Genomic DNA, 27,970 nt, shown 5'->3' with positions numbered 1-27,970 from the left:
TCAACTGGGCTGAAAGGATGGAGTTAGTCTAGTATCATCTTAATGATGGAAAATGCTTTGTGTACCGAAGTGTGAAAGACTTGGAGGCTTCTTCAGCCAGCCACTGAGTAGTGCCAATTACATTTTGAGGTGTAAACGTAAATTGGGACTTCTAGCAAGGGAACAGATAGAGTTGGCTCTAAAGCTGGTCCAGCTCTAGTCCTGCGGCAGCTGAGCAGCCGGTGCAGCAAAGGTGCTGGTGTGCTGGGGCAGTGGGGCATGGGCTGTTGACAGCGGGGTCCTGGGGTTAGTGTGTCTCAGCGGGGCTGTGGTAGGTGGGATAGTGCTCTGGTGCTGGAGTGTGGCAACAGAAAAGATGCAAAGGGGGAAAAAAACCCCAGCCCTGCTGTGATGGTGTCTGTTACACGCTGCGGAGAACTTGAACAAATGAAGATGACAGGCAGGAGCCTGTGTAGCGGGGTGGTTTCTGCATGTAGATATTAATTAGTGCCCTTCTATTAGCAGGTAAGTTTCTAGTCCAGCCACTCAATGCAAGGACTTTTTTTTTTGTGGTTGGTTCTAGTTCTGTGAGGTTCTGAATGTAAGTGAAGTTCTGTATCCAGCGTGGCTGTACTCTGCTAATAGAAGCTTCAGGATTTGGGACGTGCCATTTTTAACCATTTTGGGTGGGTGGGTTTTTTGTTTTTGTTGGGTTTTTTTTTTTGGCCACTGATACTCAGATTTAGCAGCACCTAATCCCTGCTTGGCCTGTTGGAGCTAGCTTTTGGCACGTGGATGTGCACATCCTTCCCCGAGGAGGTAAGATTCCTTCTCGCTTGCACTGACACGACCCAGTAAGCTGCCCAGCTCAGGCAGCTGCACGTCCCAGCCTGGCTGGCACCTACACAAGTGGAGTGGCTTCAGGACTGGCCTTAGCCAGCCCTGGGTTCCAGCCAGTGCTGGTGCAGGGAGGAAAAAGGTCCCTAATGGTATTATTAGAAAATCGTTTGTCCATTTGCAGCCTTGTGGGGGTCCTGGTTTCTGACACTTAAGCTCCTTATGTTCTCACGTTAGGGCTGCAGTCCTCCGGTGCTATTCCTTGCCTAAGCCATTAGCCGATGTGTGACACGGGATAACAGCCATGTGCTCTGGGACCTGCTCTGTGAAGCTGGCAGGGAGGGCTGAGTGGGCCAGGCCCTCGGTGGTGACTTGGCCTGTCTATGCTTACAGCTGGTGCCTGGGTGACACAGATGCTGTTAAAATTACAGTGAAAAGACTCCCTGTCTGGAGTTAGGGCTCATGCCACATTGAAAGTGGTGTGGGTAACAAAGACGCTCACCTTGGGTTTCATGAGACGATGAGTTCCTGTTCTTTGAATAGTCTCAGCCCAGACTCTTCACCTTCATGGGACTATCTGCCGCATCTCACCTGCTGAGCAAGTGCTCTGGCTACTATGCGCTACTATATAAATGAGACACACTGCAAACTGGCAGGCACATCAAGGTCCTGCTTCAAGTGCTGCTTTGTTCTCCAGAGCTTACTGATGACTGCATGCAGGGACAAGAGACTGTTCTGTTTTGGGAGGTAGAGCAGCCTAATCCGTTTCCTTCAGATCAGCTGGACCTGCCAGGCTGGAGATGGGGATAATTAGAGGCAGGAAAGCCCAATGAGCAGGACAGTCTTTCCCTTGATGGGTCAAAGCTGCACCCGAGGTTACCATGTGATTGTCTCAGCTGAGCCACAGAAAACATGGTAACTGCTATGAGTGTATGAGTAAGTGGCTTCTCTGTGCAGGGCAAAACCCTCCTCTTCTCCCCAAACCGATCCCCCTTTCCAACCATGGAGCAACCAGCCCTACTTCCCTTAGAGCCATTGCAGCTTCTGGTTAAACCTGGCAGCAGCCTGGGCTGCAGGGGCAGCAGGTGTGTTTTGCAGCCCTTACTCAGCTCACTCAAAGCCTGGAAAGATTGCCCGCACATTTATCCCCCACTCCATGGCAGGGCTGTCTGTGAGCCACCCCTGACTCAAATCAATTTTTCTTTGAGTCCGTGCTCTGCCGGCAGATGAGGCAGTGTCTGTACTGGCCAGTAAATACATGATTCTGGTTTCTACAGCCCTCTGGAGAGTATGGAGCTCCAATTTACCAAATTACACTCACTCCAGGGAAGGACGATCAGAGCTGGAACAGGAGACAAGGAATGCATGACGCACCTGTGCTGCTTTGCTCTCTGCCTTGTATCCATGTGTGCATTTTACATGACTCCTTGCAGGAGAACCAGAAATCTGTCCTTAATAAAGCGGTTGGCGTTGTTACTGTTCGCTGAGGCTCTGAGCTTGCAGCTTTGCAGAGGCAGCCAATATGGCAACCTTATGCAACGCTTGCTGAAATGACGCCGTGTTTCCATACTTAGTAACTTAGTTAAGATTTTACACTGGCTAGAGATTAGGGCTGACTCTTCCTCTGCGTTTTTCATTTAAGCTTCTCCTCCAGGCTTCTGTTAGTTGCAGCCAGTGTCACGCTGCTTGGCTCTGCAGCCCAGCAGCTTGTCCAGCCTGCTGCAGGAGGTGAGGAACACTGAGGACACTGTCATGTAACAAACTCCAGCCTGCGGGAGGAAAAAGCCTGATAGCCTCCTGCCTGGTGACTGATTTTGCATTTTGCAAACTGCAGGAGCTGTCTTCTTTTTCTCACGGCCTCTCAGAACAGATGTGCTTCAATTGAATCCTTGTGGCTTGCATACAGCGTGACACCATGTGCAGAAATAGATTGTAGTGCATGAAATGCAGGCTTTACCTACCCTCAGAGGAGCCCAGTTTTCCTACATACTTGGAAACAGCAGAATTCCCCCAGTCTCTGTTATATAAAAGCTGTTAGAATCCGCAGTTGGCACGGCTGATTGGATTTCTGTCTCGGTTATTTTGCCTCTGAATGAAGGGCAGTGCAGTGGACTTCACACGCACAGCGTGCATGACCCTCAGGCTGCCAATCCCTGAGCTGATTTTGTACTACATGGTAACCAGGAGTCCAACATTCCCATGCGTAACCAAACAACCCCCGGCGGCTCGCTGCTCGCAAAGCTGCTCTGACAACACACAGCCCCTTCTCACCAGCTCGTTTCTGCTGGTATCACAATATTTATAACCACCTTCCTCTTCGCCCTGCTTTCAGAGAGACCCAGGTGCTTGCACTTCTCTTTGCAAACAAAAAGAGGAAACCACCACTGCTCACAACTTCTTCACATGCCTCTGTGGAGAACCAGATGCACCTCTGCAGTGCGCTTACAAAAATAACCCCCCCCAGCTGCAACTTTGGAGAATAAAGAAAGAATGACGATAAAATCTTCCAAATAGCTTTTGCCCTGGCAGAAAGCCCAGAAATAGCTGCAAGGACAGGCTGTCCTTTGGGAGATGAATGCTCTCTCAGCGCTGCCGAACTGGACTGGTAGAAAGAAAATGTGGGTTATTCTGATCAAAACAAATTCACAAAGTGGTAGTCTGGCCACAGCCCGCTCTCCCCCAGCCCCAAAGCCGTGTTGTCTCCAGACAGGAGTCACGTGCCTCGTGAAAGAAATACATGCCTTATTTCGCCCGCGTTTCCCACAGCCTCGTTAAGTATTGCCTTACCTTTTTTTTTTCGGTATGGTTCAGCTTCTGTTATTGGCATATCCGTATACTTTCTCTGAGATGTTCCTGGCTTTCTCAGTCCTCGCTGCTGTGTAGCCACCTTTTTCCTCCACTTAATAAACCTGTTCATAATTCAGAAAGATTTTTGGGGTGGGAAATCTATACATTTTTGGTCAGAATAACACATTTTCTTTATCTTTCCATAGGCTTAGGCCTTCAGAAACAACAGGATCTATATTGTCCTTCCTCTATGCCTAATTTCCACCTTGTGCATACTCATTTTTTAATTAATACCGTTTGAGTAGCTTCTGGAGACAACCTACCTTCCTCCGTCCTCCTGATGTATTCACAGCCTTGCCATGCGGTCCAGCACACACACTCCTGATACACTTCATTTCCAGTGCAAGCACAGTGTTGGGGTCTTACCATGAGCATCTCTCGCTGGGCTGAAAAAGCTTATCTTTGCTGACTTTCTCATTGCAATGCTCCAGGCTGTTTAGTTGGGCCTTGTGAATTAACAGAGGATTTAGGTCCCCTGACCTAGGCAACACTATTTTGGCTGCTCAGGTATCCCAAGTATGCTGTCTTTGCATTATTTTCAGCGCACTCACGCAGTGTCACAAGCCACTGAATGAAGCTAGCTCTACCCACAAGCTCCAATTTCCCTATTACATAGGTGCGTGTTCCCCAAGTAATGGCTAGCCGCCTCTCATTTCTCCTTCAGCTGCTCTTTTCCTCTCTTTTACACGTACACACCCTTTTGAAAAAGGCAGGGAGCAAGTTCCAAGGGCAGCAGATGCGTCAGCTTATTTATATAGGGCAGAGAATCTCCTAGTTCTGTAACTCCTCTGCATCTCCATCGGAGCATGTGGATGGTCAGAGAAAGAGACCGAGTCTTTACCTCCCATTAAAGGAGACAGACGAGCTTGTTGGCACTCAAATGGCACAGCTCGGGACAGACCAGCTTGGCTTGATTACTGGTTAGCCCTGCCAACAGCTTATTTGTTCAGGAAAAGGTGCACGTAACCCTGTAGAGAGCTGAGGAGCAAACTTCATGCTTTGTATTTCCCCTGCCCCCACCAGTTAGTGGTTGGCACTGTTAATCCTATTTAATGTAACTATGGATAGATATGCAAACCTTTAATCTGTCTCAAACCTACTAACCCTTCAGCCTGACTTGGCTGGAGTTCCACATTTTGAGCTGTAAGTAGGCATTAGGCAGCCTGCTGCCTTTTACACCCCTCGTTTTTAATTGAATTGATGAGTCTTCTTGTCTCAAAATGAAAAACTTCCTTTTGCTGTAACTTTTCTTTTGTGAGTTCTTCAGGGTGCTGCTGCTGTGCACCCGTTCTACAATAACCAGTCTCTTACCCAAGGCATTCAGGAGCCCGTCAGTGTTGTAGGTGCCAACGGTCATTGGCAATACCAAAATGGAAGCCAGTCATGAAAAAGAAACCAGAGACAGAGATTCTTGAAGGTTTTTAGGGCCCTCCTCCCCTGGCTTTTCCAGCATTTTCAGCATTCACAGCTTTTTCAGCATTTCAAGCCTTGTTTGCTTGAGCAAGTTTTACAGCCTGTCTTTGTCCGTTGGCAGTCAGGTTTGTTACTGCTATCTCATTTCAGAGGCAAGGAATTGGTTAGTGTCCTGAGCAAACACACTTTCTTGGTCCACATTTGCAGTCCTCCCCTCTCCTGATCCACGTATAATGCTGATATTAGCTGTTCTTGCTTTCTACACTGAAGAAGTAAAGACTTGCTGATACAGCAGAGGCTGTATCGGTTTGCATTAGCTTGTACTCATCCAAACAAATTTTCCTGTGTGCTTCCCGTTCACATAACAGAGGGAGCAATAGGCCATTAACCGGCTTGATGAATCTTATTCACAGCTAGCTCAACACTGAGCATCTGGGAACTATTCTGCCTCCTCTAAACCATTTCCCTGGAAAGGTTCTACCACATTAATAACACTCTAGAGCTTTTATTTGCATTGATATTAAAGCTTCTGCCGCCGCCTCCCATTCCGACTCCCTGCTGTGTGTGGGTGGGGATGCACTGTAAGATGGCACCCTCCTCCTCCTTCCCTAGCTCAGCTCCCTCTATTTTCTGCTGCAGGATGCTCAGCTGGTGTCGCAGAGCTGGGAAGAGTGCCAGCAGCTCAGTGAGCTCAGCCAGCACGCAGCCCTCGCCCCGCAGCAGCGGGACACCTCCCTGCGCAGCTGCTCACAGCTGCATGGGAGAGATATGCCGTCCGGCAGGTCCGAGGCTTGCAGGCTGTAGCGTGTCCGCTTCCAGCGTGGGAACCAGAGATTGGAGGCTGACTGGGAAAAAGCCGCTATGGCAGATGCTCCATCCCCAACCTCCCTCTTTTCTCTTTCGTGGGGCAGCAAAGGGTGGCTGCAAGGAACAGAGTGCTGGCAGGAGCGGCTCTAAGAGAGCCGCCCCACCCTAGGCATGGCTACACCATGATATACACCGCTGGGAGCGTGAGAAGACGCTTGGCTTTACCTTACCACCAGGGAGATGCAATAGGCAGGTACCTATTTACCCCTCTATTGCAAAGACATTCCCCTTACAGGGGCCAACTCCTGTCCCTATCTACCCAGTAAGAAGGTGATACTGCCATTGTTTCGTAGGAGCTCCAGCTCCTACGAAAATCCAGGCTAGAACATGTCAGACGTTTGCCTTTGCAAAAGATGGTTTATCTAGAGTCACTTGTTCCCTTTTGCTTGGTTTTCTTTTCTCCCGCAAGATAAAGTTTAATTTATTTAAGGATACTGTTTGGCTGCACAACCAAGTTTGATTTCAGATGGCAAAATCCAGTCTGTCAGGTACCTTTACCCTCTTCAACAAAACAACGCCTCATTGCATATAGCCACAAGAAGTGTGTTGATTACTTGTGTTGGCCCTAACAGTCTCTCCAGCCAGTAAAGAGAGCTCCCGTCCAACTTTAAAACTCCACAGATCGGAGCAGGGTGTTACCCTTGGGGAAAACTGCTCTGGGCCCCACGTTCAAGTTTCTCATTAACTTTGAAAGAACAGCTTTCTTGTTTGCTTACATTTGCAAGCAAACAAGCTGGGTTTTGTACAAAGACAGTGAACTGTATTACCCTAGTGCTGCTTTCTAGGGCAACAAAGGATGGTTTTGCTTTCCTCAGCCTGCAGAAGGGCCCAGGAGCTGAACAACCACAGAAAGAAGGCCACGTAGGAGGAACTGGTAGAGGAGGCACAGGGGTTGGCATGAAGGACCTCTGTAAGGTCAAAGGAACTGCCAAGTACTGAAGATGAGAGCTTGAAACAAAGTAACACCCCAGAAATCTACCACTTGGAAAAGTCAAGTTGCAGCACAGCCAGGTTTTTGACACTCTTAATTGTCTCCATGACAGGTTCACATAGACCTGCATGCCTTAGACCAGCTCACACACATTGCAGCAGGCACAGAGCACAGAGGTTTTAGGGAGACATATGCTGCATACAGACCTTGCTTAACTACTTTTTCAAACAATACTGTTTCCATTCTTTTAAGAAGCAAACAGTCATTCTCTTTTTTACCTATCTTTCTTTTTGACTTTGGGAGTAAGAACAAACTGAAAAAGAAGGAAATTGGTCTTTGAACTGTTCTATATTTACCACTTTTGGCTGCAGGTAGTTGAACTTGATCCTATTACAAAAAATCCCCTGCCACGTGCTATTACACAATTTCCAGTACACACACTTCAGTATGTTCACTATTTCCCCTGTCTGGACCTTGTACATCTGGGTGACCTTCCCTCCCATGCAGGCAAGAGGGAAAGAGCACAACAGAGGAGGCACAGGCTTAAGAGGACGGCACCAGGAATTATAATCAAAGAGCAGGGAAAGGATATCAAACTCCCCCCAGGGCTGATATCTAAGCAGCTGCTGCTCAGGTCAGCCAAACCCCTTGCAATCAACTCCTGAGTTTAACCAAAGCTTGGCATTAGTCCTTCTCTTTACCCCCTTTTTTTCCAAAGGGAACACACTTCCCATTTTCTTAGGTAAGGGGCAGGAAAGGGCAGTGGCAGGAGCTACCCAGAAGCTTATTTACAGTGATTTAACAAGGAAGAGCATCTGGAACACCACTCCCACCTGCTGGGCCTTCTATTTGTTGCAGCAGTAGTCTAATAGAAAAAAACATTTCCTTCAACCCAGTACCACAATCTCTGGCTCAGAAGATTTTAACTTCAAGCCAAGACTAAGATCCGGGTTACAACCCCTCCTGGCTACAGGAGCTGGAAGCACCCGGCAGCAGTGCCCTTCGAGCGTGGCTGAACCTCAGTGGGAGGCTCAGTATAAGCACCTGAAGGACAACTTTCTCCATGTAAGGGCTCTTCCTTGGAGAGGGGAGACCATGAGTAGACAAAACGGAGAAGTCATCTCCATTCCAGCCTGCACTCTTTGAATGCCTGAGAATGTAAGAGAGAAGATTAAACACATGTGTCAGCATGAATCAGAGAGGCCATTAACAGAACTGAGTCATCCGAAAGAGAGGGATGCTTGGATCAGAACAGTGACACGGTTTGTCTTCATCAGTCGCAGCCTGTCATAATAATCACTATTACGAAGGCAAAGATAGGCAGTGTCTGCAACAATTATTTAATCAAACGACATATACAAAGTTTTTGCAGTGACTGGAAAACCTGACAGAGGCTGTAATAAGAACAGAAACTGCAGGGCTACTCCGATGTAATTCCAGTCTTTCAAAACATCCTTCCCTGCTGATGATTCACAACAGCTGGTCCAAAACACTTCTCCATTCAGGTATAGTACTTTAAAGCTCCCTGCCAAATAACGCAGGTAGCAGAAGCCTTACATCCTGAGGAAGGAGAACAAGATTTATATTTGGCTTGATCCACCCTTCTACATTAAGAATGCGAGACTTGAGTTGTTCTTATTATCATCTCCAGCCAGCATCTCAGAGCCAAGAGAACCTCCATGGCTCTAGCCGGCCAGTCACAAGTTCTACAAAGATGCCGAGTTTCTCTGCAAGTCTGACATCAAAGCACTTGCTGACAGAGGCACATGTTCTACGTCTCATCTCAAACACATTGTGGAAACGGCCAGTTCTGCATGCTGAGCACTCAGCTGCAGAAAGACTGAAGCTGCAAGAATCCTTGTCATGTTGTTTATGGTCTCCCAAAGTATTCTCTCTCAAATTTACGAAAATCTTCCTCAGTAAAGACAGTGCCCTCGGGCTTCTTCTTTGCCGCTTTCTTTGGAGGCTGATCTTTGGACTTCCTACCTCTGTTCTGAGCAAGAACCTTCAGACAACAAAAAATGAAAAAACAACAGTCATTGTTATCCACACAAAACGGTGACTTTCAAGTTCACCTGCAGCATCTCTGCTATTCCGTCAGTACCCTGCTATATCCTGGAATGCCTCCAAAGAAAAGTAAGACGCAATCACCTATGTTAACCAAAGCAGGTAACAGGGACAACAGCAAATACTAACTTAGTATTTGGAGTCAAATACAAAAACTACACTCGGGTAGCTGCCACAGAGATAGAAACACTGGTTTCAATTCAGACCTTTCTGAGACTGTGATTTTCTTTTATCCTATCCCTCCATGAGATAGCCTGAAAACCCAACAAGTTGGTGGAAAACAGGTTGGATGAGGCTTTGGGCAATCTGGTGTAGTGGAGGATTTCCCTGCCCATGGCAGGGGGGTTGGAACTAGATGATCTTTGAGGTCCCTTCCAACCCTAACCATTCTATGATTCTATGATTCTAATTCCCTCAGCATTTTCTAACACACTAGCACCTGCTTCCACGATCTTCAGTCTGAGAAACGCTGGCCAAAACCACTTGATTTATGTAAGTTAAAAGCCTCTATCTCATCAAATTGCCCAATATTCTAGCAGTGTCAGCTATTCCCCTCTTCCCATCCTGGCATAGGACTACCTTAAGGGAAAGATCACTGGTTAAATTTTCAGGTTATGAGAAATATCATTCAAGATGCTATGAAATTCCTATTACATGAGCCAGCAGCACATCTGGTTCCCTGCTAAACAGCCTTCAGCTACAGAGGAGGACAGTAAGGGGAAGGTCTGAACCAGTGCTTCTTTGTCAGCTGAAACTACAAAATATCTTTGGTAATCAAGAAAAGCCAATGGTTGTCAGTAGATCTTAACTAGTATCAGAGAACATCGCAGGGAACAACATATCAACAAGAGTTTAAAGCTTTTGTTTCACCAGTGTATGCAGAAATTCCTCAAAACCACTTCTAGATAGAAACTTAATTTCACTCCTTTGCACAGGGTCTAAGCTGGAACATCTGGGGATGACTCCCATTCACCTGTGTTCCTCAGAAGAGGCAGATCCCCAAACAAGGAACTGACAGCCTTACTTGTTCTGTGATGGCTTTGTCTGCAACACATCGTCTCTTCAACATGTACTGCAGGTTTGCTCTTAAGTGATCCACAGCCGCCTTCTTGTGATACTCCTCTAGGTCAGAGCAGAGTGGGACAAAACACATCAGCTGCTCATCCAGACAGCAGGCAAAGAGAGAGATGGGGGGATTAACAAGGCCCCGGGAGAAAGAGACATCGGTACAGCTCAGGGACAGGGGTGCTTCCAGAGATCAGGCTGTGTTTAAGCAGGGGACAACAGAAGGGCACCCGGGAGGACGGGAAGGGGTAAATACAAGCAACCGAGGAGGGGGGCTGCGGGACCCGATGCGACGGCCGTGGAGGGCGACAAAGCTGCTCCCCCTTCCCCCCGCAGGCAGGCCGAGACTCACCTATCGCCGACTTCACGGCTCTGCCCTTGACCGTGGCCTTGTTCCTGCCGGGCTCCGGTGCCCTCTTCCGCCGCCGTACAGTTCCCGCCACCCCGGCGCTGTCCCGCCCCCGCTGGAGTCCCGCCGGAGCCTTTCCCCGGCCTGCAGCGGGAAGAGGGACGGGGTTACTCAAGCCGTACGTCAGGAACAACCCTCTCCCCGACCCCACACCCGCCCGTCCCCGCGGGCCCACCCGGTGCCTCCAGCAGCTCCAGGCCCCGCCGCAACAGGGAGGCCGACATGACGGCACGCCCGCGCGCCCCGGCACAACTTCCGTCTCTTCGTCACGCTTCCGCCCGCACGTGACGCCACTGCCGCCTCAGCAGCGCCACGCTTCCGGCGCCGTGCCCGTCCTGGCGCGCATGCGCAGAGGGAGCCGCGGCGGGCGGCGGGGCCGTGGCGCCATGTTGTGGCGCCATGTGGTACGGGGGTTACCTCAGGGCCGTCCTCCGCTGGCGCCGCCCGCGGCGGGTTCTTGGTGGTGGCCCTTTCTTGTCGCCCCTCTCTCCTGCCCCTGCAGCGTGTGGTCCTGCAGGCGGCCCGCAGGTTCTCTGTGTTACACCCTCGCGGAGCCAGTGCTGTTGGGCCAAGGCTCCGAAGGGCACCTGCCGTTATAGAGGTAATAAAAATAACAGGTCAGGAGGAAAGGTGATGGCAAGCAGCAGTGCCAAGTTTTGTCTCGACGAGGCCACAGAGTCGAGATTTAGCTGTGCCAGGCTCCTCAGGCACAGAGGTTCATTCCACTGTAAATTATTATCTATTATTCAGTATTACTTAAGTCTGTTTATTTAAAGCTTTCCTCCCGTTTTTGCCCCTCTGGAGACTTGATGCGAATACCTGCTAAATTTAGCTATCATCTGAATAAAGCTTATTCAATTATAGCCAGTGCTGGCAGTCACAAGCTGACACTGGAGAAGAAGGAGAGAGGTTTATTCTCCCTCAGACGTGTCCTGCAGGGAGAGAGCGGTACAAGCGGCTCTCATTGTTTCTCATAGTAATGATCTCTAGTGGAGACTGATAACAGTTAAACCTCGGTTCATTAAAAGGCATTCATTCTCTCTGGAAATTGTTCTCCAGCCTCTGCAGATGTCACCTCAATGCCTGTCTTTTTATTCTTTTCCCTGGATGGTTCCCAGCATCCTGTGCCAGTATCTGCCGGTGTGATGATGCTAATAACGTTTTTCTGGACAGGACGTGCTCGGTGCTCATTCCTGGCTTCAGGGCTGGAGAGCATTAACCATTCACTGCTTGTTCAGCATCTTGCTCCTCACTCTTAATTTTCCTTTTACAGCAATCTGAACCATTTTTTCTTTGATTAGGAGAGACAGTCACTGGGTGTGTAATGCAGAGCACTTCTCCGTTTTCTTGTTTTCTCTTAGTAGCTAGCAGAAGATAGAGCTTGCTCAGCTCTTAGTTCCCTGCCAGGTTTGTCCCGCCAGTTGTGTGAAAGCTAATGAAGTTACGAGGAGGGTATTGTAGATTTACAAAGCAGAAACTAAACAAGCAATGAGTTAACAGCCTATTGTCAAAACTGGAGAGAACACTAGAGAGCATTCTAGTCAGCTGAAGATTTGTTATTACTTGTCTACTCGGATTATCTTTGTCTTGGTCAGAGTGAGATAAATGATAGCTGCCAGTGATCTTACCATGGGGAACGCATTTCCAAAAATACCTCATCAGTCAAACGCTCTCCTTTAGCTCCTAAAATACAATTTACAGGTTCTTTGTAAGAGGTTCATGGTTACATATTGCATAGTATATTCAAAACAGCTTATTCTACTGGTTAAACACTATATTTGCATAATTTAACTTTATTAGGATCACCTAATACATTGTTACACATGCTTAGTGTCAAAATGGTGTAACCTTATCAATGTCTTATGAAGGCACCTGATGCAAAGACGTCTTCATTACCAACACTGCAAAACATGTTTAACAAATTAGTGTGGTACAAGCTGCACTGATTTATTATCCTGTTGATGGAAGAGAAATGCCCTTTTCTACCTCAAAAGTAAACCACTAGCAACACTATACTATTTCTATTTCTGTTGTGCCAATTAATAAAGCTCTCAATTATGTAGGTCTCAGAAAATCTGACTCCCTTCTTGTTAAATACCTTCAGCAGCAAGAAACCATAATACAGGCAACGCCTCCTTTGACCAGCAAGGTTGAGTGCAGACTCGCTATGATTTTAGTCAGCAATTACCTGCAGAATAAAATTTAACGAGCACACAAGGGTCATTTTGCTGAAGAGGGAAAGCAAGGCACTTTCTTTAACTGCCTTCACAGTCACCTGCCTCACAGTCTGGTCAGGCTCTTGGAGCTAGTTAGAGCACCAAGAAGCTAAATGGATGCGCGCTTCATGGTATGATGCATTCCCTGGGTTTGGATCTGTTACCAAAGATCACGGTCCAACATGGTCTGTGGATTTTTTTAACCCTTTGTGAAATCATGTACCTATTATTAATGCGTTATATTTCTCCATCTCCTTTTAACAGCGTCCGGCAGCTTTTCTTGGGGCGGGATCATTAATGCTCCTCCTGACTGCATACTGGCTTCAGCTGTGCTTGGTCTTGACAGACACGGTGATAATAGCATCTGTCATGTCTCTGTCCAGGTGTCTTTGGTACCACTAAGACCTTTTACACTCCTGCAGGCACAGGTGCAGAGTCTCCCCTTGCTCTTTGACTTTAATAGAGAATTGTGCTTACAGCTTTTCCCTGCAGCGCTAAACAATATCAGTTTATTGGCTTATATTAGCAATGTATGATCGTCTCTTAGTATGAACTGGATTTTGCCTGTGTATTATATGTTCCTTTAAACCTGCATGTATGTAGAATTTAGATGTTTGGATCACGTAATCTTCTCTCCTACCTGTCATAAACTGTAAAATATCCTCTGTTGGTGTTAGATTAAGTTGACTAACCCGTCTTTGATAAATCTGCTTTATGCTGAGCACAGTATATAAAATGCTGTATTCCTCTTTGCAGAAGCTTCCATGACTATATCACTCTCATAGTAAGGATATATTCCTTATTTTGACATCATGTATACATTTAACTATCACTTCCTTTTACCTGAATCACTATTGAAAGCAGTTGAACAGACTCTACAAATAGCTTTTGCCAGACTAGTGCGTAGTATTAAAAATCTAATGTTAGGAGACTGTGTCTGTGTCAGTACCTCTCCCCCCACCCCGCACCAGTATTTCATTGTACTGTCTTAAGGCCTCTCCTCAAATTAAAATTTCATCCAAGAAAACTTCATCACTTTGTAATCTCTCAAAAATCAGTGCAGTTAGCTCTTAGGAGCGCTTTGGGGACAGAATGAATGTCAAATGTTGTTCATTTGTATGTGTAACATCCAAACAAATTGCTGTCTCGGAGCCTGAATAATCTAACTTTGGATGGCAGAAACCACAGGCGCTGCCTTTCGGATTGAGAATGTCTTTGTTTCTGAGTTAAGCTGTCTTCGAAAGCTTTCTGCCGCTAACGTTCATGTTTTACAGCTTTCTTTAAATCTCATGCCTCAGCGGGTACCCACGAGCTAGCTGGCTTTTCAATTACAAATAACCCAGCATAAAGATCAGTTTAAGCTTTACGTAACTTCCATATGTGAATATTATCAGTTCACTTTCTGCTTTATTTCTTACGGCATTGAAGAATGGAAATTTTCCCTGTTTGAATATGTTGATGGAGTGTCTGTTCTTCTCTCTATTACTCAAAGCATTGGAAGATGTCTGAGATTGTTGTACATTTGGCCTGTTCCGCCTTATAATTCTGTGCTACATGCTAACAAAGACATTAATGATATTCGCAGTTAATCATATTGCTGTCTGTGGCAGTTCATAATAGCCATTTCTTTGCTCTTACTTTATGTTCCAGCTTCTGGATTTAGGGGGTTATTTAGGAGTCTGGGTCGGAAGGAATATTGTGAAGAATCTGTGTTAGAACACAGAAGCTGACGGCAGCATTAGAAGTAAAATACAACAATAGAAGCATTTATTTAGTTTAGGGCTCTTTTCAAAACAGTCTTATGATTTTGTGAAATGGGATCCTGATGTTTGAACATTTGGTATTGTCCACACTGACACATATATCTGTATTTTCTCTTCCAAAATGAACCAGACCGATTTTCAAGCTGATTTATAACAGATTTTCACCTGTGCATGTTTCTTCACATGTGGATTATGGAACGTGCTTTGCTTTAGACAGCTGCCCAGTTTTACTACATCCCATATTCTGTATTTTCTCTTGAGCAGCAGTATTCAAAGATGCTGTCATTAATATTTAGCAGTGTTTGTGAACTTAATGGCAGTTTGTGTCGTGGTCACTGTTCTTACAAAGAACCATGGATCACTGCCTGCCCTGTACCTCGAGTACATAGGAGCCTTTGTCCATTAACTGTGTGACGTGCCTTTGAGAAGCGATTTGACTTTCTGGCCTACTGAATTTGAAAAAGGGCTGGACAATGCTTTGATTCATACACTTGCATGGATAAGTATTCAGTTACTTTAGACTGACAGAAAGTCTTTTATTCTGATTTTTTTTTGTTTGTTTGTTTTGTTTTTTAAATCCAGTGCAGATACCTGCCTCTTCCATGCACTTTTCAGCCTGTTCCAGGTCACCGAGAAGCTGGCTCTGCCTTGCACAGCTTCTGCAGATAACGTTGGCGCAGGTTAAGATTAAATCGGCTTCCCACCATGCCAGATGCTGTAGTAAGAAATGAACTCTGCCCCTGAGCAAGACAGGAGTTATTGTCCTCCTGTACAGATGAGATAAGGAGGCACAAAGTTTAAGCAACTCGCAGAGTAGCTGAGATAGGATGAATGCTCAAACTAGATCTTCTGAACGACAATGTGGAGGCTCAGCCCAGAACATATCCTTGTTCTCCACTTGGGGAAGAGGGTAAGCAAAAGTAGCTTTCCTGAAGCTGTAAGAGCCCGCTTTGTAGAGAGGTAATATTTTTAAGAACATAAGTGTTATATTTGGAAAAAACAGAAGCAGGTCCGTCTTCAGGGCTTAGATACCAGAAGAAAGCACTTGCCAGTAATATTTTGCATATCATACAGAGTTGGTGTCACAAGGTTTTTGTGATTGGAAATAATGGGGTTTTGCATCCAAACTCATGAAAATGCCTGAACTTCCAGTACCCTCATACTTTCTATCTTTGCCTGAAGGGAAAAATCTCTTCAGAGGGGCACCTGCTGCTCTTGCATGCCTCCTAGAGCAGAGCAGGCAAACAGATCTGCAGATGGGGGGGAATGATTTCCTTCTGTGTTTCCTACCACTCTCCTTAAATGTCAGGAAAGGGAGGAAGTAGTAGCAGGATCCCAGGGCTCAGAGTAAATGACTTTTTGCTGTTCCTTCTGTGGGCCATGGAGATGGTTCTCGGGTCTTCTTCCTGCCCTCCCCATCTACTTCAGTCCTGCAGCGTCGGCTCTGGGAGGAAGTGGCAGAGCTTACTGCGACTGTTTCCTCTAGTCTAGAAGGCCAAAAGTTGTCCCACAGCAGTTGCTTTTTTTTCCCCTAAAAACGTGAGAAAAGAGAATAAAGATCTTTTGGTGGAGCAGGGGTGGCTTGAGTGAACAAAATGGAAGGGAGCTGCACACTGTGAACCGCTAAGCGCTGGAGAACAAACATAACAGCGGATGCAGGAACGGGGCAAAGGCAGGACTGATACAGGGGTTGCAGTGGGTTCAAGTTTGCTTTATAGATTGTCAGGCTGAGTTAAATGCGTTGTAGGATGGTGAGTAAAATGTGGGCAGCATCTACTGCTGGGAGTTATTAAAAACTTGAGAGCTTTGGGCCCAGATCTTGCAGTTTGGGGATCTGATTTGTTAGTTTTTGTGGTTGTGTGTCACTGGCAGTGCTGGGTCAGCACAGCTTCCAGGAGTTACAAGCTGTTTGGTGGAAGCCCTTGAAGAATCTTCCAGGACATCTTCCGTTGTTACTTTGGAAGCTCACAGTTAGCGATGGGCTTGATGAGACTTACACCTCAGTTACCAGCATCTGAGCCTCCAAGTTTACCAGGAGCTTTGTTTTCCTTTCAAATCAGCTTCAAGCAGCTGGACCGTTACCTGTTAACTTTAGCTTTTTTCCTTTTCTTCGCTCTGGATTTCAGCCTATCTTTTCTTTTTCTTTTTGTGCTTCTAGACTTGGTCTGTCCCTTTTCAACTGCAGACTGGCCTCCCTGGCTTGACACTTGACGTTCTTCTTTTGTTTCACCTTTGGCTTTCAACTTTAATCTTTATTATTCCCTGGCATTGTTTTGTAGCTTTCTTTTGTGTTTTAGTCAGAACTATAGATATTCCATGCCAGAATCTGAGAAATTCACCCCTAAAATATATTCCCCTGCCGAATACACAGAAAATGGACAGAAATTGAAACAGGGATTTTGAGACAAGGTTCTGAGTATAACATTCTTTAACCAGAAGAATTTGTAAAAAGGCAGTGGTGGATCTTAGTTATGGAAATATTGTAGCCTTTGATGAAATAAGTTTTCTTTCTTCCAGGAAGGATATATTTTATCCTGATTACAATGGAAACAATGTTTTCTCGTGTAAAGAGCTTGGAAATAGACAAAGAAGAGGCTGTATTAGAGCTGAGATCTTAAGTATCCTCATGCTGTGCAGATGTGAAATTGGGGAATGTCAGTCATTGTTGAACATGGCTGCTTTCAAAGCAGTGATGAAGAGGTGGAAGGCTCTGTGTTTTGTTCCCAGCCTCTCTGCTCCAGGGCCTTAACATGTTTACAGGCCCCAGAGCTGGCTCTGGATGCAGCAAAGTTTAGATGGTTATGCTCGTCACCAACCATTAAGGGTTTAGAGACAGACAGGAGATGGGCTGGAGCTGTCATGAGCTTTTGCTGCCTTAGGCAGGGCTTGTCAGTGGACGTCTCTGCTGCTCGGTGCAGAGCAGAGCTGGTGGAGCTGGAGGCAGCATTGCCTGCTGCCGCAGCTCCTGCCTGCTCTATCCTCTGCTGGCACCTGTCCAATCTTCCCATGGCTAAAGGTGTGTCATGTCACCTGGTTCAGTGCCTAAAGGTGTGTCATGTGCCCTCCTGTTCCCCAGTCCCTTCAAGGGTGGGAGAGAGCTGTTTGGAGGCAGTAGGAAAAACTGGAGGAAGCGGAGGAGGGATGGGATCATGAATGTGCTGTAGGGCAGGGAGCGGATGGGCCACCAGCATGCATCAGTAAAGGAGCGGCTCAGATCAACTGATCCCCTCGACAGCTGTTTCTCATGTGGGAATTGGGAGCAAGGCAGCATTGTGGATTTAGCTGCAAGCAGCAGGGGGCTGGATGCGTACTGCCACAATGCACACTTTGTCGTTTCCTTATTTGTGGGAATGTTTTTCAGAATTGCTCAGAACCACACAGGATAGCATGTGAGGCTGGCCCAGATCAAGGAAATGTTCTGTCCTGTGGCTGACATGCTGCATTTGGTGCTAGATGTCTCTCGCCGCACTCTGCTTTTGCCATTTCCCTCCCCCTTCCCTTCCCTTCCCTTCCCTTCCCTTCCCTTCCCTTCCCTTCCCTTCCCTTCCCTTCCCTTCCCTTCCCTTCCCTTCCCTTCCCTTCCCTTCCCTTCCCTTCCCTTCCCTTCCCTTCCCTTCCCTTCCCTTCCCTTCCCTTCCCTTCCCTTCCCTTCCCTTCCCTTCCCTTCCCTTCCCTTCCCTTCCCTTCCCTTCCCTTCCCTTCCCTTCCCTTCCCTTCCCTTCCCTTCCCTTCCCTTCCCTTCCCTTCCCTTCCCTTCCCTTCCCTTCCCTTCCCTTCCCTTCCCTTCCCTTCCCTTTTCCCTTCCTTTACTCTCTCTCTAATAGCTGTATTTTATCTTTCCTTGTCTTATTCCCTGTTTCCTTGACTTCTGTCTCTCTTTATAGCCCTTGCTTCTCCAACCAGGATCCGCAATTTCTGAGGCCATGAGAGCGTGACAATTCAACCTGACCTTTTACCATTTGTTCTTGACTCCCAGCAGTTGAGTCCCTCTCAATTATACAGGTGGCTCTCTCTCATCTTCCTTTCTCTCCCTTTCCATCTGTCTCTCCTCAGCAGAATGTAGAATACACTCTTTTAGAAAACATTGAAAATCCACCAGCATGTGCTTGGGGAACTCCTCACTCTCTTGGGGTGCAGGGGTGGTCCTGGAGGTGCCCATACACTCGCCACATGAGTCCTCCTGGGCCAGGCTGTCTTCTCCTCCAGGGCCACATGTCCTGTTCTGCCTCTGTCTTCTGAAGTCCAGGGAACAAACGCCAGCGGGAGAAGAAGCCAGACTGCCATTTCTAGCACAGGTGTGTGGTGCCACAAGGGCTCTCCTCACTAGATGTCACTGTGAGGCTGGGTTTCGCCTGCCACAAGCACAGCAGCCAGGAGAGATTGGTGCTGAGATGGGTGCTGAGCTTTGGGAAGGCCCTGTCGGGAGCAGGAGGAGCATGCAGAAGAGATTTGCAGGACAAGCGTTGAGTTGCTGTAGGTTTTACCCAGCCTTGGCAAGTTTTGAGCACAGAACCTGCAAGGTGCAGGAGGGTTTTGGGGCGCTACTCCATACCACCGCCTTTGAACACCCCACTCTGTATCTGGTCGTGATCAGGGCCTTAGTGTGAATCGGCTACCATGACTTTGTCTGAGTAGTGCTTATCTCCTGCCGGCCATGACACCGGTTTGGCAGCAGGTCCCTTGCTAATGCTCAGCCCTGGATCACTGTTCACTGTCCCCATCTGCCATCACCCATCTGTAGCCCTGGCCGCACCACGCCTCCATACGGCAAGTGGCCATGTCACTGCCTCCCTGGCAGGGCTACAGTGGAGAGGACCACTGGGGAGGCACCATGGTAGCCACCAAAGCCCAGGTAGGAGCTAGGGAGCTGTGGTGAGTGGTATAGCCAGGTTTGCCAGGGCCTGGCCTTTTTTCTTACCAAGGAAGCCACGTGGCAAGCCAGCACATGGTCCCTGTTACCGAAGATGTGGGGCATGACTGCGGGATGGGAGCTGGTAGACCCAAGTGCCCATGGGGAGTCTGGCTCGCATGAGGCCTCCCTGTGCAGTGAGCAAGGAGACCTTCTGTCCCACAGTCTGCATGCACATTTCTCAACATGGTGGCAGATGCCTTTATAATTTATTTTGCTTGCTTCATTTTTTTGGGGCTTTCATTATTTCACTTTTTCTTTCTTCTCTCCCTCTCTCTTTTGATAGCTGACTTTTGACTTGCATTGCCTAGTTCCCTCTTTCCTTGTCCTCACTTTCTCCCTCTAGCCCTTGCTTCCCCAACCAGGGTGAGCAATTTCTGGGAGGATGACAGTTCAGCCTGATCTTTTCTCTCTTGATCTTGACTCCCAGCCCTTGAATCCCTCTAAATTATAAGGCTACCTCTTTTCTTCTTTCTCATCTTCCTCCCTTATTCCACTGTTTGGTCCTAAAACTTCATATTGTGAACTGAACCTTGCAATCACATCTCCATCCTCTGAGGGGTCCCTACTGTGCAGAACCTGTCAGCTATGTCCTCAGGGAGAGCAACTGGCTAATAAATGCCCCATGAAGCACCATATCTGTGACATAGATGGTCCTTAGCAGAATTATGGGGTTTTATTTTTAAGTTAATCAACTGCAAGCCGGAAACGAGGAAATGAGGGTTATGTAGAAAGTCATCAACTCCAGGAAAATGTTTTGGTTTGGTTGTGCATAGGTATACAGCTTCCTGCCTTACTGGATACACCACGATTTACACTGGTATAAGAGCACACCCCATGTATGTGTTAGCATCCATATGAGTTTCTCCCTGGATGTACTTACATGAATGGATATAGTGCCAAGGGATGTACAGTGTGTGAGCTCCTCATTGTGCTGGTTTTGTACAGCTGGTTCGCTGCGAGGGGTTTGGATGGCTCTGGGTAAACGTGTGTGTTTGTGTGCAACCCGGTGTGTGCCTTTACACGTGCACGTGCATCAGTGGTAAAGAGGATGTGAAAGAGATTGGATGTGAACCCCCAGGATGCGCAGCCTTTGGGGCTGGCCAAAGTGGTGGGGAGCCCCAGAGCCTCCTCCGCTGGGCTCGCCTTGCCATACTTTTCCGTCTGCGTGCCGCACTGGAGACTGAATCCATCTCCACTTGACCGCGTGCCAAGGCGCATTAACATTCGCTCCATCACAGCGCAGCCCAGTTAATATTTGATTCTGGCAAGTGAAGGAGGGCAGGGAGATTAAATGGGGTTGCAAGCTGGGGTGATGGAAGTGGCGAGAGGGAGGTGTGCTCTTTTTTGTGTAGCCCAGAGGAGTAAGACTAAAAGACTTTCCTGGAGGAGGAATCGGAATCTCCCCTCTGCGAGCAGTAGCTCTGAGCGGTCTGCCCTGATGCCTGTAGGACACGAAGCTGTGCTGAGACCAGGCGGTTCTAGGGGTGGCATATGGAGCTTTTCACCACTGAGTTTCTGCTGAGCTCTGGGCTGACTGCTGGATGTGATCATGGAGGAGGAGCAGGAGGTTGCCTGAACCCCCTTGGGCCTAATCATGTCGATCTAATGGAGTGGACATGGCTGTTTAGCCAGAGCTGATAGGAAGCTGCAGTGCTTGAAGGAGTTTGCTAACCCCTTGGAAAGCTCTCTGCAGGAATAAAGGTGCAGATCCAGGCCTCAGAGGTCCTGGGGAGCAACTTCTGTGTTGTCTACTCAATGCATTTGCAGACAGCAGATCAGTGTCTGCCCTGTCAGTGCTGCTCAGCAGGAACCATGGCTTTGCCTCCACATCCTGGGCAGGTGGGATGAGGCAGATGGGATGAGGTGGATCCCGTGCCCTCCCCTTCTGTGCAGAGCTGCCCGCAGCTCCCCAAGGGCTGGGGAGCCCAGCGGGGTTCAGTGGGGCCGGGGGAAGCTTGTCTGCACTGCGGCTACTTTCAGCCTCTCCCAGATGCGATTGCCCCCTCCCATATAGGCATCATGTCACTTCCCAATTGAAAAGCCAAATGAAATTTCCAGGCGGTTTGCAGCTTTTATGATTCACTTGTTTGCTTTTCTCCTTTTCTCTCCTTTTTTATTTTTTAATTTATTTTTTTCCTTTCTCTCTTGTCTCTATTCATTCCTGCCAGCTGCCTGCTTTGAATTTATTTTGTATCAAGGGCAGGAGAAATTCATTTTCTGCTTTCTTATTCAGTGCAGAACGGGTTCTCCCCACTCCGTTCCACTTCCCATCTTGTTGCTGAAGTAAAGAGAAATGTCTTGGAAACATTTCCTTTTTAAAATCTCCTTCTGCCCTCTCATAACTACTTGGCCTCTCTGCTGACAGTGTGGGACAGGTGCTAACACAGTACTCCTTTCCTGATCCAAGAGTTGGAGTATAAACTCTTGGGCATATTGCAGATAACCAAGAGAGAGCACATCTTGCTACAAATCTAGCTACAAAAAAAAAAGGAAAATAAATATTAGGACAGTTGGAGAGGGACAGGTTCTTCATCATCTTTGGAAAATAATCCCTGCTGCTGAGCCCCTGAGAGCTGCCAGCATACAGAGCATTTCTGAGACAGCAGATATGGCCTGACCCTGCTTGGGCCTGGGAGGGGAGGCATGACATGGCAGGATAGCGACCAGGAGGTGTTATGGTCAGTTTGCAGCAGATATCTGGTGAATCTATTGTTTTAATCTGGAAATTTGTGGGTTTATGCTGTGGGTGTAAAACTTCCCAGTTAGGCGTAAAGGAATTGAAAGCAACTTCCCAGCTCCCACAGCACAGCGATGTATAGGCTCTGTGTGTGTGCGTGTATGCGCAATACTTGCTGGTAGAGCATATTTGTGAGATGTGGCTTGCTGTTACCTTTTAGTGAGGAAGAATCGTTTATCTCAGCATTCTAATTATGTGCCATTAAAATGCAAATTTGGGTTTATGCATTGAAATTGTCAGTACCATTGCCATGGCAACCAGAGCTTGAGGGTGGGAAATTGGAATAGGTGGGACCCTGCATCTCTCTCTGAATCCCTCTCACATACCTCCAGATAATTGAAATCACAGTGCCCTTTTCCAGGAATTGTGGCACTTTCCTACTAGCGAATATGGGGCATCACTGAAGTTCTCCTTGGAGTTGTTATAACAGGGCAAGCCACCGTGTGTGTAGGTCACCAGGTAACTCCTGGCAAAGTGGAAGAGGTAGTGCACGGGTCTTTCAGAAGGAGGTGAATCCTTCTCGTTTTACTCCCATGTCATGCTGCTTTTGAGGGGTCTGGCTGGGAAGGAGGAAGAGGAGATCTCTGATGACTTCACAGACTTCCACCTGGAAACCCTTAGATGCTGCCACACTTACTGGAAGATTAAGTACCATCTATGCTTTTAAAACCACTCACCTCCAGTTAAACACCCAGTCAAGCTGTCTGCGTTGGCGATGTCCTGCAGCAGTGAGTTCCCCTGGTCAGTCATCCTTGGCACAGAGTGAGTAGAATCTTCCCCATACCACCTTCTTGGGGCCCTGCTCCTTTCTCTGTTTGTTTTGCATGGCGAGATGGTGTGACTCTGTGTCTTCCTCCTCCCTTCACCAATTACAGCTGGGACTCCTGGAGCTTGTTTCCCTCCTGTTTAAGAATCAAGTGAAGAGGATGCTGGGTGGAAAAGAATTCTGAGAGAGATTGGGATATGGCTGAGTACATTTTACAGGGGAAAAATGTGCCTCTCTGTTTTGGCTGTTGACTGAAAATTTTGATGATAAATAAAGCATGACGAGTTAATTCCCAAACCACACTGACAGCTGGGCAGGGAAGACAAGACTAAGACTGTTTTCTGGCTCCCCACCTCTCTTAAGAGGTTGACAAAATCATCTGATTCCTCATCCTGGTGTTGCCAGGGGATTTTTTTTTTCCCTCTGGACTGGGAATATGATTTACTAATAGTAAAATCTAGATATAGTCATATGAACCTCATCATCCAAACTGCAGTTTCTGTTGAATATAATTGACTTGGATAGCCTGGAGGCTGTTTACCATCCATTTAACAGTGAAATAAAGAGAAGAGGAAACATTCAGAGCAGGCTTTGGTTCAGTCTAGGGAGGTCCTAAGCAAGGGGAGGTAGAGTGAGGCATTGCCCCCCCCTCCCCAGTACAAGACAGAGAGCGGCAAACTGGAGTGAGTTTAGTGGAGGGCCATGAAGATGATCAGGGAGTTGGAGCATATAACATGCGAGGAGATGCTGAGGGCACTGGCTTTGTTTAGCCTGGTGGAGAACAATTTCAGGAGGATCTGAATGGTAAGGTAATGGGGGGGTGGTAGAGAAAATGGAGCTGGACTCTTTCCAGAAGTGTGTGCCAAGGACAACAGGCAGCAGAGGCAAGTTGCAGCGAGGGAAATTACAACTCCATATAAAGATAAAATATAATCATGAGGATGGATCAGATGTAAGATGAGGGCCCAGAGTTTTTTTTGAGTCTGCAGCCTTTGAGATACTCAAAACTTGAGCAGATGAGACACTGCGCAACCTGCTCTGGCTTTGAAGTTAGCCCTTCTTTGAACAGGGGTTTGGACCAGAGGCCTCCAGAGATACCTTTCAACACCGGTTATTCTGTGGGCTCCCACTGGGGACAGGTTCTGTGATGCACAGTGAGATGAGGAGTCCACACTGTTCTCTCCACTAGAATGAATCACAACACAAGTCATCTGTGGGCTGCTTTTGCTGAAAAATGCAGGACCTTACCATGGACCTTCAGCTTCTGCTTTGGGGGAGTTACGCCTGTGCAATGAGCACAAAAGTGATTGTCATGGTTTGAAGTGGGGGGGGAGGTCCGGGTGGCAGAAGCTGCCCATCACACCGGACTCCCATCCCCCTCGGGGCTTGAGCCAATCGACGCCTCTGCAAATTGCCCTATTTACGTCGGGACAAAGGAACCAGAAAGGTGTGCCTTTGCCCAGGAGCAAGGAGAAGGGAGGGGGGCACGGCCCCCGCTCCCGGCTCCCGGCCGGGCCGGTGCCCGCACCGGGCCGATGCCCGCCCCGTTGAGGATGGCGGCGGCGGAGCTGCTTGGGGAACTCGGGGAGAGCCCCGCTGCCAGGGCGCCCACCGAGCCGAGTTCACCCAGAAAGGACTGAAATCTAAGAGAAACGGCCACACAGATAAGAGGTCAGTGAAGATGGAACGGAACAACGTGTGCCGCAGCTGAGTCCCCCTTGCGAGCAGCCCTTTGCAACCAGTCCTCAGTGGAGCAAGCAGAGACCCACTTGCAGCCCGTGGAGGATCCACGTCGAGAAGAGATGCCAGAGCCTGAGCACGGTAGGCATCTAGAGTCCGTGGGATGACCCCCGCCGATGGGGAGGTGCTTTGTTAAAGGAGCTGCCTGAGCCTGAGACTATTGTGAATCATGGGCACAGGTCGAGGCGCATTTACGCATTTTGCATTTATGTATCTAAGTCTGTACGGAGACGCATTTCAGGTCGATATGACGACCCACGCCGGAGCGCATTTAAAGCCTGTATGATGTCCCACGCCAGAGCGAGTGGCTACGGCTCCTTAAAAGTCCAGGACTGGTAAAGCCCGCACTTGGGCAAATCCGATGGGGTAAGGACTGTGGTGGGTTAGGCTGCTCCGGCAACTATACTCTACACAGTGATGGAGACAGGGGCTGGGCAGAGATTGAGATCCCATAAAGAGAAGGAATATATCACTTGCTACTTCCACACTAAGCAAGCTACTAACATGAGGAGATTGGGTTCCCCAAGAGTGACATCTGACTGAGAATGAGAGATAGGACTAAAATAGGCCAGTTTACATCTCAGGCTTTCTCAAGGAGCAGATTAAAAATATACGATAGAGAATGTCCTTCCCTTCGAAGTGGAGAAGATGGTGGGCGAAGAACAAGGTGGCATTTGCGTTTCTGCGTCTGATGTGACAAGGAAAGGCATGGAAGTGGCTGGTACCTGAAAGCAGAGCAATGAAGAACTGGCTTCGGTGGGAAAGAAGCCATTTCACCATGTTCAATATTATCATCATTAAGCTGATCAGCTTCACCAGCAAGGAAGATACTGAGAATGAGAGAGCAAATATTGTAAGGGGAGTAGAGGAACACATGTTTAAAATAGCTGTGTTCTGGAGAAAACTTGCCAATAAGTGCGTGCAGAGGGAGAGACAGAAGGTGAGATGGAGACAGAAGAGAAAGTGGAGAAGAGAAAATGACAGAATGGAGGAGAGTGGGAGAAAATAAAATTTCTATCGTTTCCGTAGATCTCTCTGTCCTGCTCCCTTGCCGCTCCCTCACACACGCAAGTACCCTCCCTTCCCTCAGCCGCTCTGTGAGACTGGAATTCCCCTTGCACCGTCCGGTGGCACTCCGTCTCCTCTGGGGATGAGCTGAGGGGTTTCGGCCCAGAACCTCAGCCCCACATCTCTGCTTGCTATTCCCAGCTCCTGCCCTCCCCTCCACCTCCCCAGCCAAGCCCTCCGCTTTGGGACGGAGAGCTTCTGCCGCATCTCCTGTATGGCACACTGGGGTGCAACGAGGTTTCCTCTCTTACTGGGCTGAGGTTTTACTGACTGTGAAGATTTATCCCTGTGTCTGCTGATATGAAGGGGCTTTCCAATGATGTTAACATCAGCAGAAGGTGGCTTCTGTCTCATTGATTTGAGGGAAGAGCGGACAGACTGGCTGAGCCCAAGCAGTCCCTTGTCACCCCATACTTCTGTAGCGATACGTGTGACGCTGTGCGTAAACAGCCAGTGAGCCTTGTCCTTGCCTGACAGGTTGGTGTTGCAAAGTCTGGTGTCAGAGCTTGCCTTTCCCAATAGAGGTCCTCTGGTGGCAACCACAGCAGAGATGCCGAGACCTCTGGCAGAGGTGTCAGAGACAGGTGATGCTTTGCCCCAGCGTGGTATTTGCTCCATCCCTTCACCTGCAAACCCAGGCTGCCTGCACACCCACACCCATTCAGACCGGTGGGGATGGGAGCACATGCACCCTCCCACAGCTGTTCCCTCGTCCTCCCTTCCCACAGCCTGCCAGAAACAGATCCCCATGGGCTGCTTTCTTCTCGCACCCTTGGCTGTTCTAACATATCCTCGGGGAAGGTGTAAGACCGGCTGCGGCGATGAGATTGTGATCTTTCTCTTTCCTTTTTTATTTTTTATTTAAAATTGACAGTGGAGTTTCCCTTGCCATTTTCAGCAGATCTAAAAAAAACCCACCACCCTTCATTGAATATTCAGCATCTTCCTGGAGCGCGGTGGTAGCCAGCGGGGGCTGTGGATACGTGCTTGCAGAGGGGATGACTCACGAGCCCCATCTTATTCTTGGGCCCTCTTCTCTGCTTCTCTCCCTTCCTCTCTGCCAGCAGCTTGTGCTGATGGACCTGTGGCTGCCAACTCCGACGGGGCCCCGGTCACAGAGGGGAAGAGGGCAGGAGGGATGCACCGTGCTCCTTGCAGGCTGCGAGGATGGGATGGGATGGGAAGGGAGATTTTCACTGGAGTATATGGATAATCGAAGGAGGGTGCCTGGAGGCTTTACATGTAATGCTGGAGATGGGCTTGGGCAGAAATCTGGTTGGGACATTTGGTGATTTGAGAGCCCCTGATTCGAAACCTCCTGTACGGATCCCCCTCAGCTGCCCCGAGCATCTCCTGGGTCCCCTCGTACAGCTCTTGGTTCGACCTCTTTCCTGCTGGAACCTGAGCCAACGCTGGCTCATTTTCACACACTCTCCCCTGTCACTCAGTCATTGACTAAATTAAATTTCAATTTCTTTTTTCTTATTAAAAACCCAGTGAAAACAGAAGCTTTTAATCAGCAGCAGTTACTTGGCCTGTTGCAGCAGGGAAGGTTTGGTGAGGAGGAGGAGGAGGCGGGGGAAGGTGGCAAGTCATGGGTAGCACCTTTGCGTGGACAGATGGGAGGGCACAGGAGCGGGTTCTTGGCTGGGTGCCTCACTGAGAGATGTGGGGTGACCTCCTCTGCTCCTTCCCAAGAAGGGAGGCTAAAAATACCAGCTGGTGGCCCTTCACCTTTGGGGTTGCCCACCAGCTGTCAGTCCTGGGGAGGGCAGGATGCTAAAGTGTTAATGTGGTCTTCTTCATGTGATCCACTATAGATCCCTCGTGGTCGAACATGACAAGCTGGTTTTGATACCTTCGTTCTGATGGGCTGTTGAGGGTGTAGCTTGCTTGTTAGGAGATCTGGCACAGCCTGACCTTACCTCTCTTGGAGTATGTCCTTCACAGCCCCTCAGCGAGCTGGCAAGCTGAGGAAAGACAGTGAATGTCTTCACTTGTGCGTCTGCTGGGACTTGGAGGAGGAGAAGTGCATCTGCCTGAGGGCACACACCGTTTGGCTGCTCCCCTGCCTCTCGGACGAGCAAAATAGGAGCTGTGCAGGCAGCAAAGCTGTCCTGCATCCTCTGGGAACACCAAGAGTCCTGGCAAGAGCATTGCCTCAGGTTTCTGGTTTCTACTGTTGCTCAGTTTTTCTTTTTTTCCCTCTGTGCTCCTCGACACTCGTCTCTGGGAACTGCCACCTGTGACCTCAGCCATCATACCTGTGTCAGTCGTGCAGGCCGGGAGCACCTGGGGCCCCTTTTCTGCCGATGACATCTCCTGGGTGCACGCTGACAGGTAGTCAGGACTC

At 48.4% G+C, this 27,970-nt stretch overlaps 1 protein-coding gene across 2 annotated transcripts; it reads right to left on the bottom strand.

Moving 5' to 3' along the window:
- Positions 1 to 8,432: 8,432 nt before the first annotated feature.
- On the bottom strand, positions 8,433 to 10,639 carry RPS19BP1 (ribosomal protein S19 binding protein 1). Of its 2 annotated transcripts, none has more exons than XM_086611060.1 (4): positions 10,573 to 10,639; positions 10,359 to 10,499; positions 9,966 to 10,063; positions 8,433 to 8,879 (listed from the first exon to the last, which is right to left on the bottom strand). In XM_086611060.1, the coding sequence occupies exons 1-4, from the start codon at positions 10,637 to 10,639 to the stop codon at positions 8,745 to 8,747; spliced, it is 441 nt and encodes a 146-aa protein (XP_086467186.1). In that variant the 3' UTR covers positions 8,433 to 8,744. The 2 variants fall into 2 exon arrangements, with proteins under 2 accessions (XP_086467186.1, XP_086467185.1); XM_086611059.1 differs by having other exon boundaries at positions 10,591 to 10,639.
- Between the last annotated feature and the right edge of the window lie 17,331 nt (positions 10,640 to 27,970).

This window comes from Tauraco erythrolophus, chromosome 4 (assembly GCF_009769465.1).
Source record: "Tauraco erythrolophus isolate bTauEry1 chromosome 4, bTauEry1.pri, whole genome shotgun sequence".
NCBI lineage: Eukaryota > Metazoa > Chordata > Aves > Musophagiformes > Musophagidae > Tauraco > Tauraco erythrolophus.
Note: the sequence above shows the minus strand (reverse complement) of the source record. Positions and strands in the feature narration are given on the sequence as shown.

Excerpts from the sequence above, each read along its gene's own strand:
- RPS19BP1 (XM_086611060.1), bottom strand. The coding sequence starts at position 10,639 with ATGTCGGCCTCCCTGTTGCGGCGGGGCCTGGAGCTGCTGGAGGCACCG. Across the intron at positions 10,500-10,572 it reads GGGTGGGCCCGCGGGGACGG|GCCGGGGAAAGGCTCCGGCG; the intron begins GCGGGTGTGGGG and ends TTCCCGCTGCAG. Across the intron at positions 10,064-10,358 it reads AGCCGTGAAGTCGGCGATAG|AGGAGTATCACAAGAAGGCG; the intron begins GTGAGTCTCGGC and ends GCTCTGACCTAG.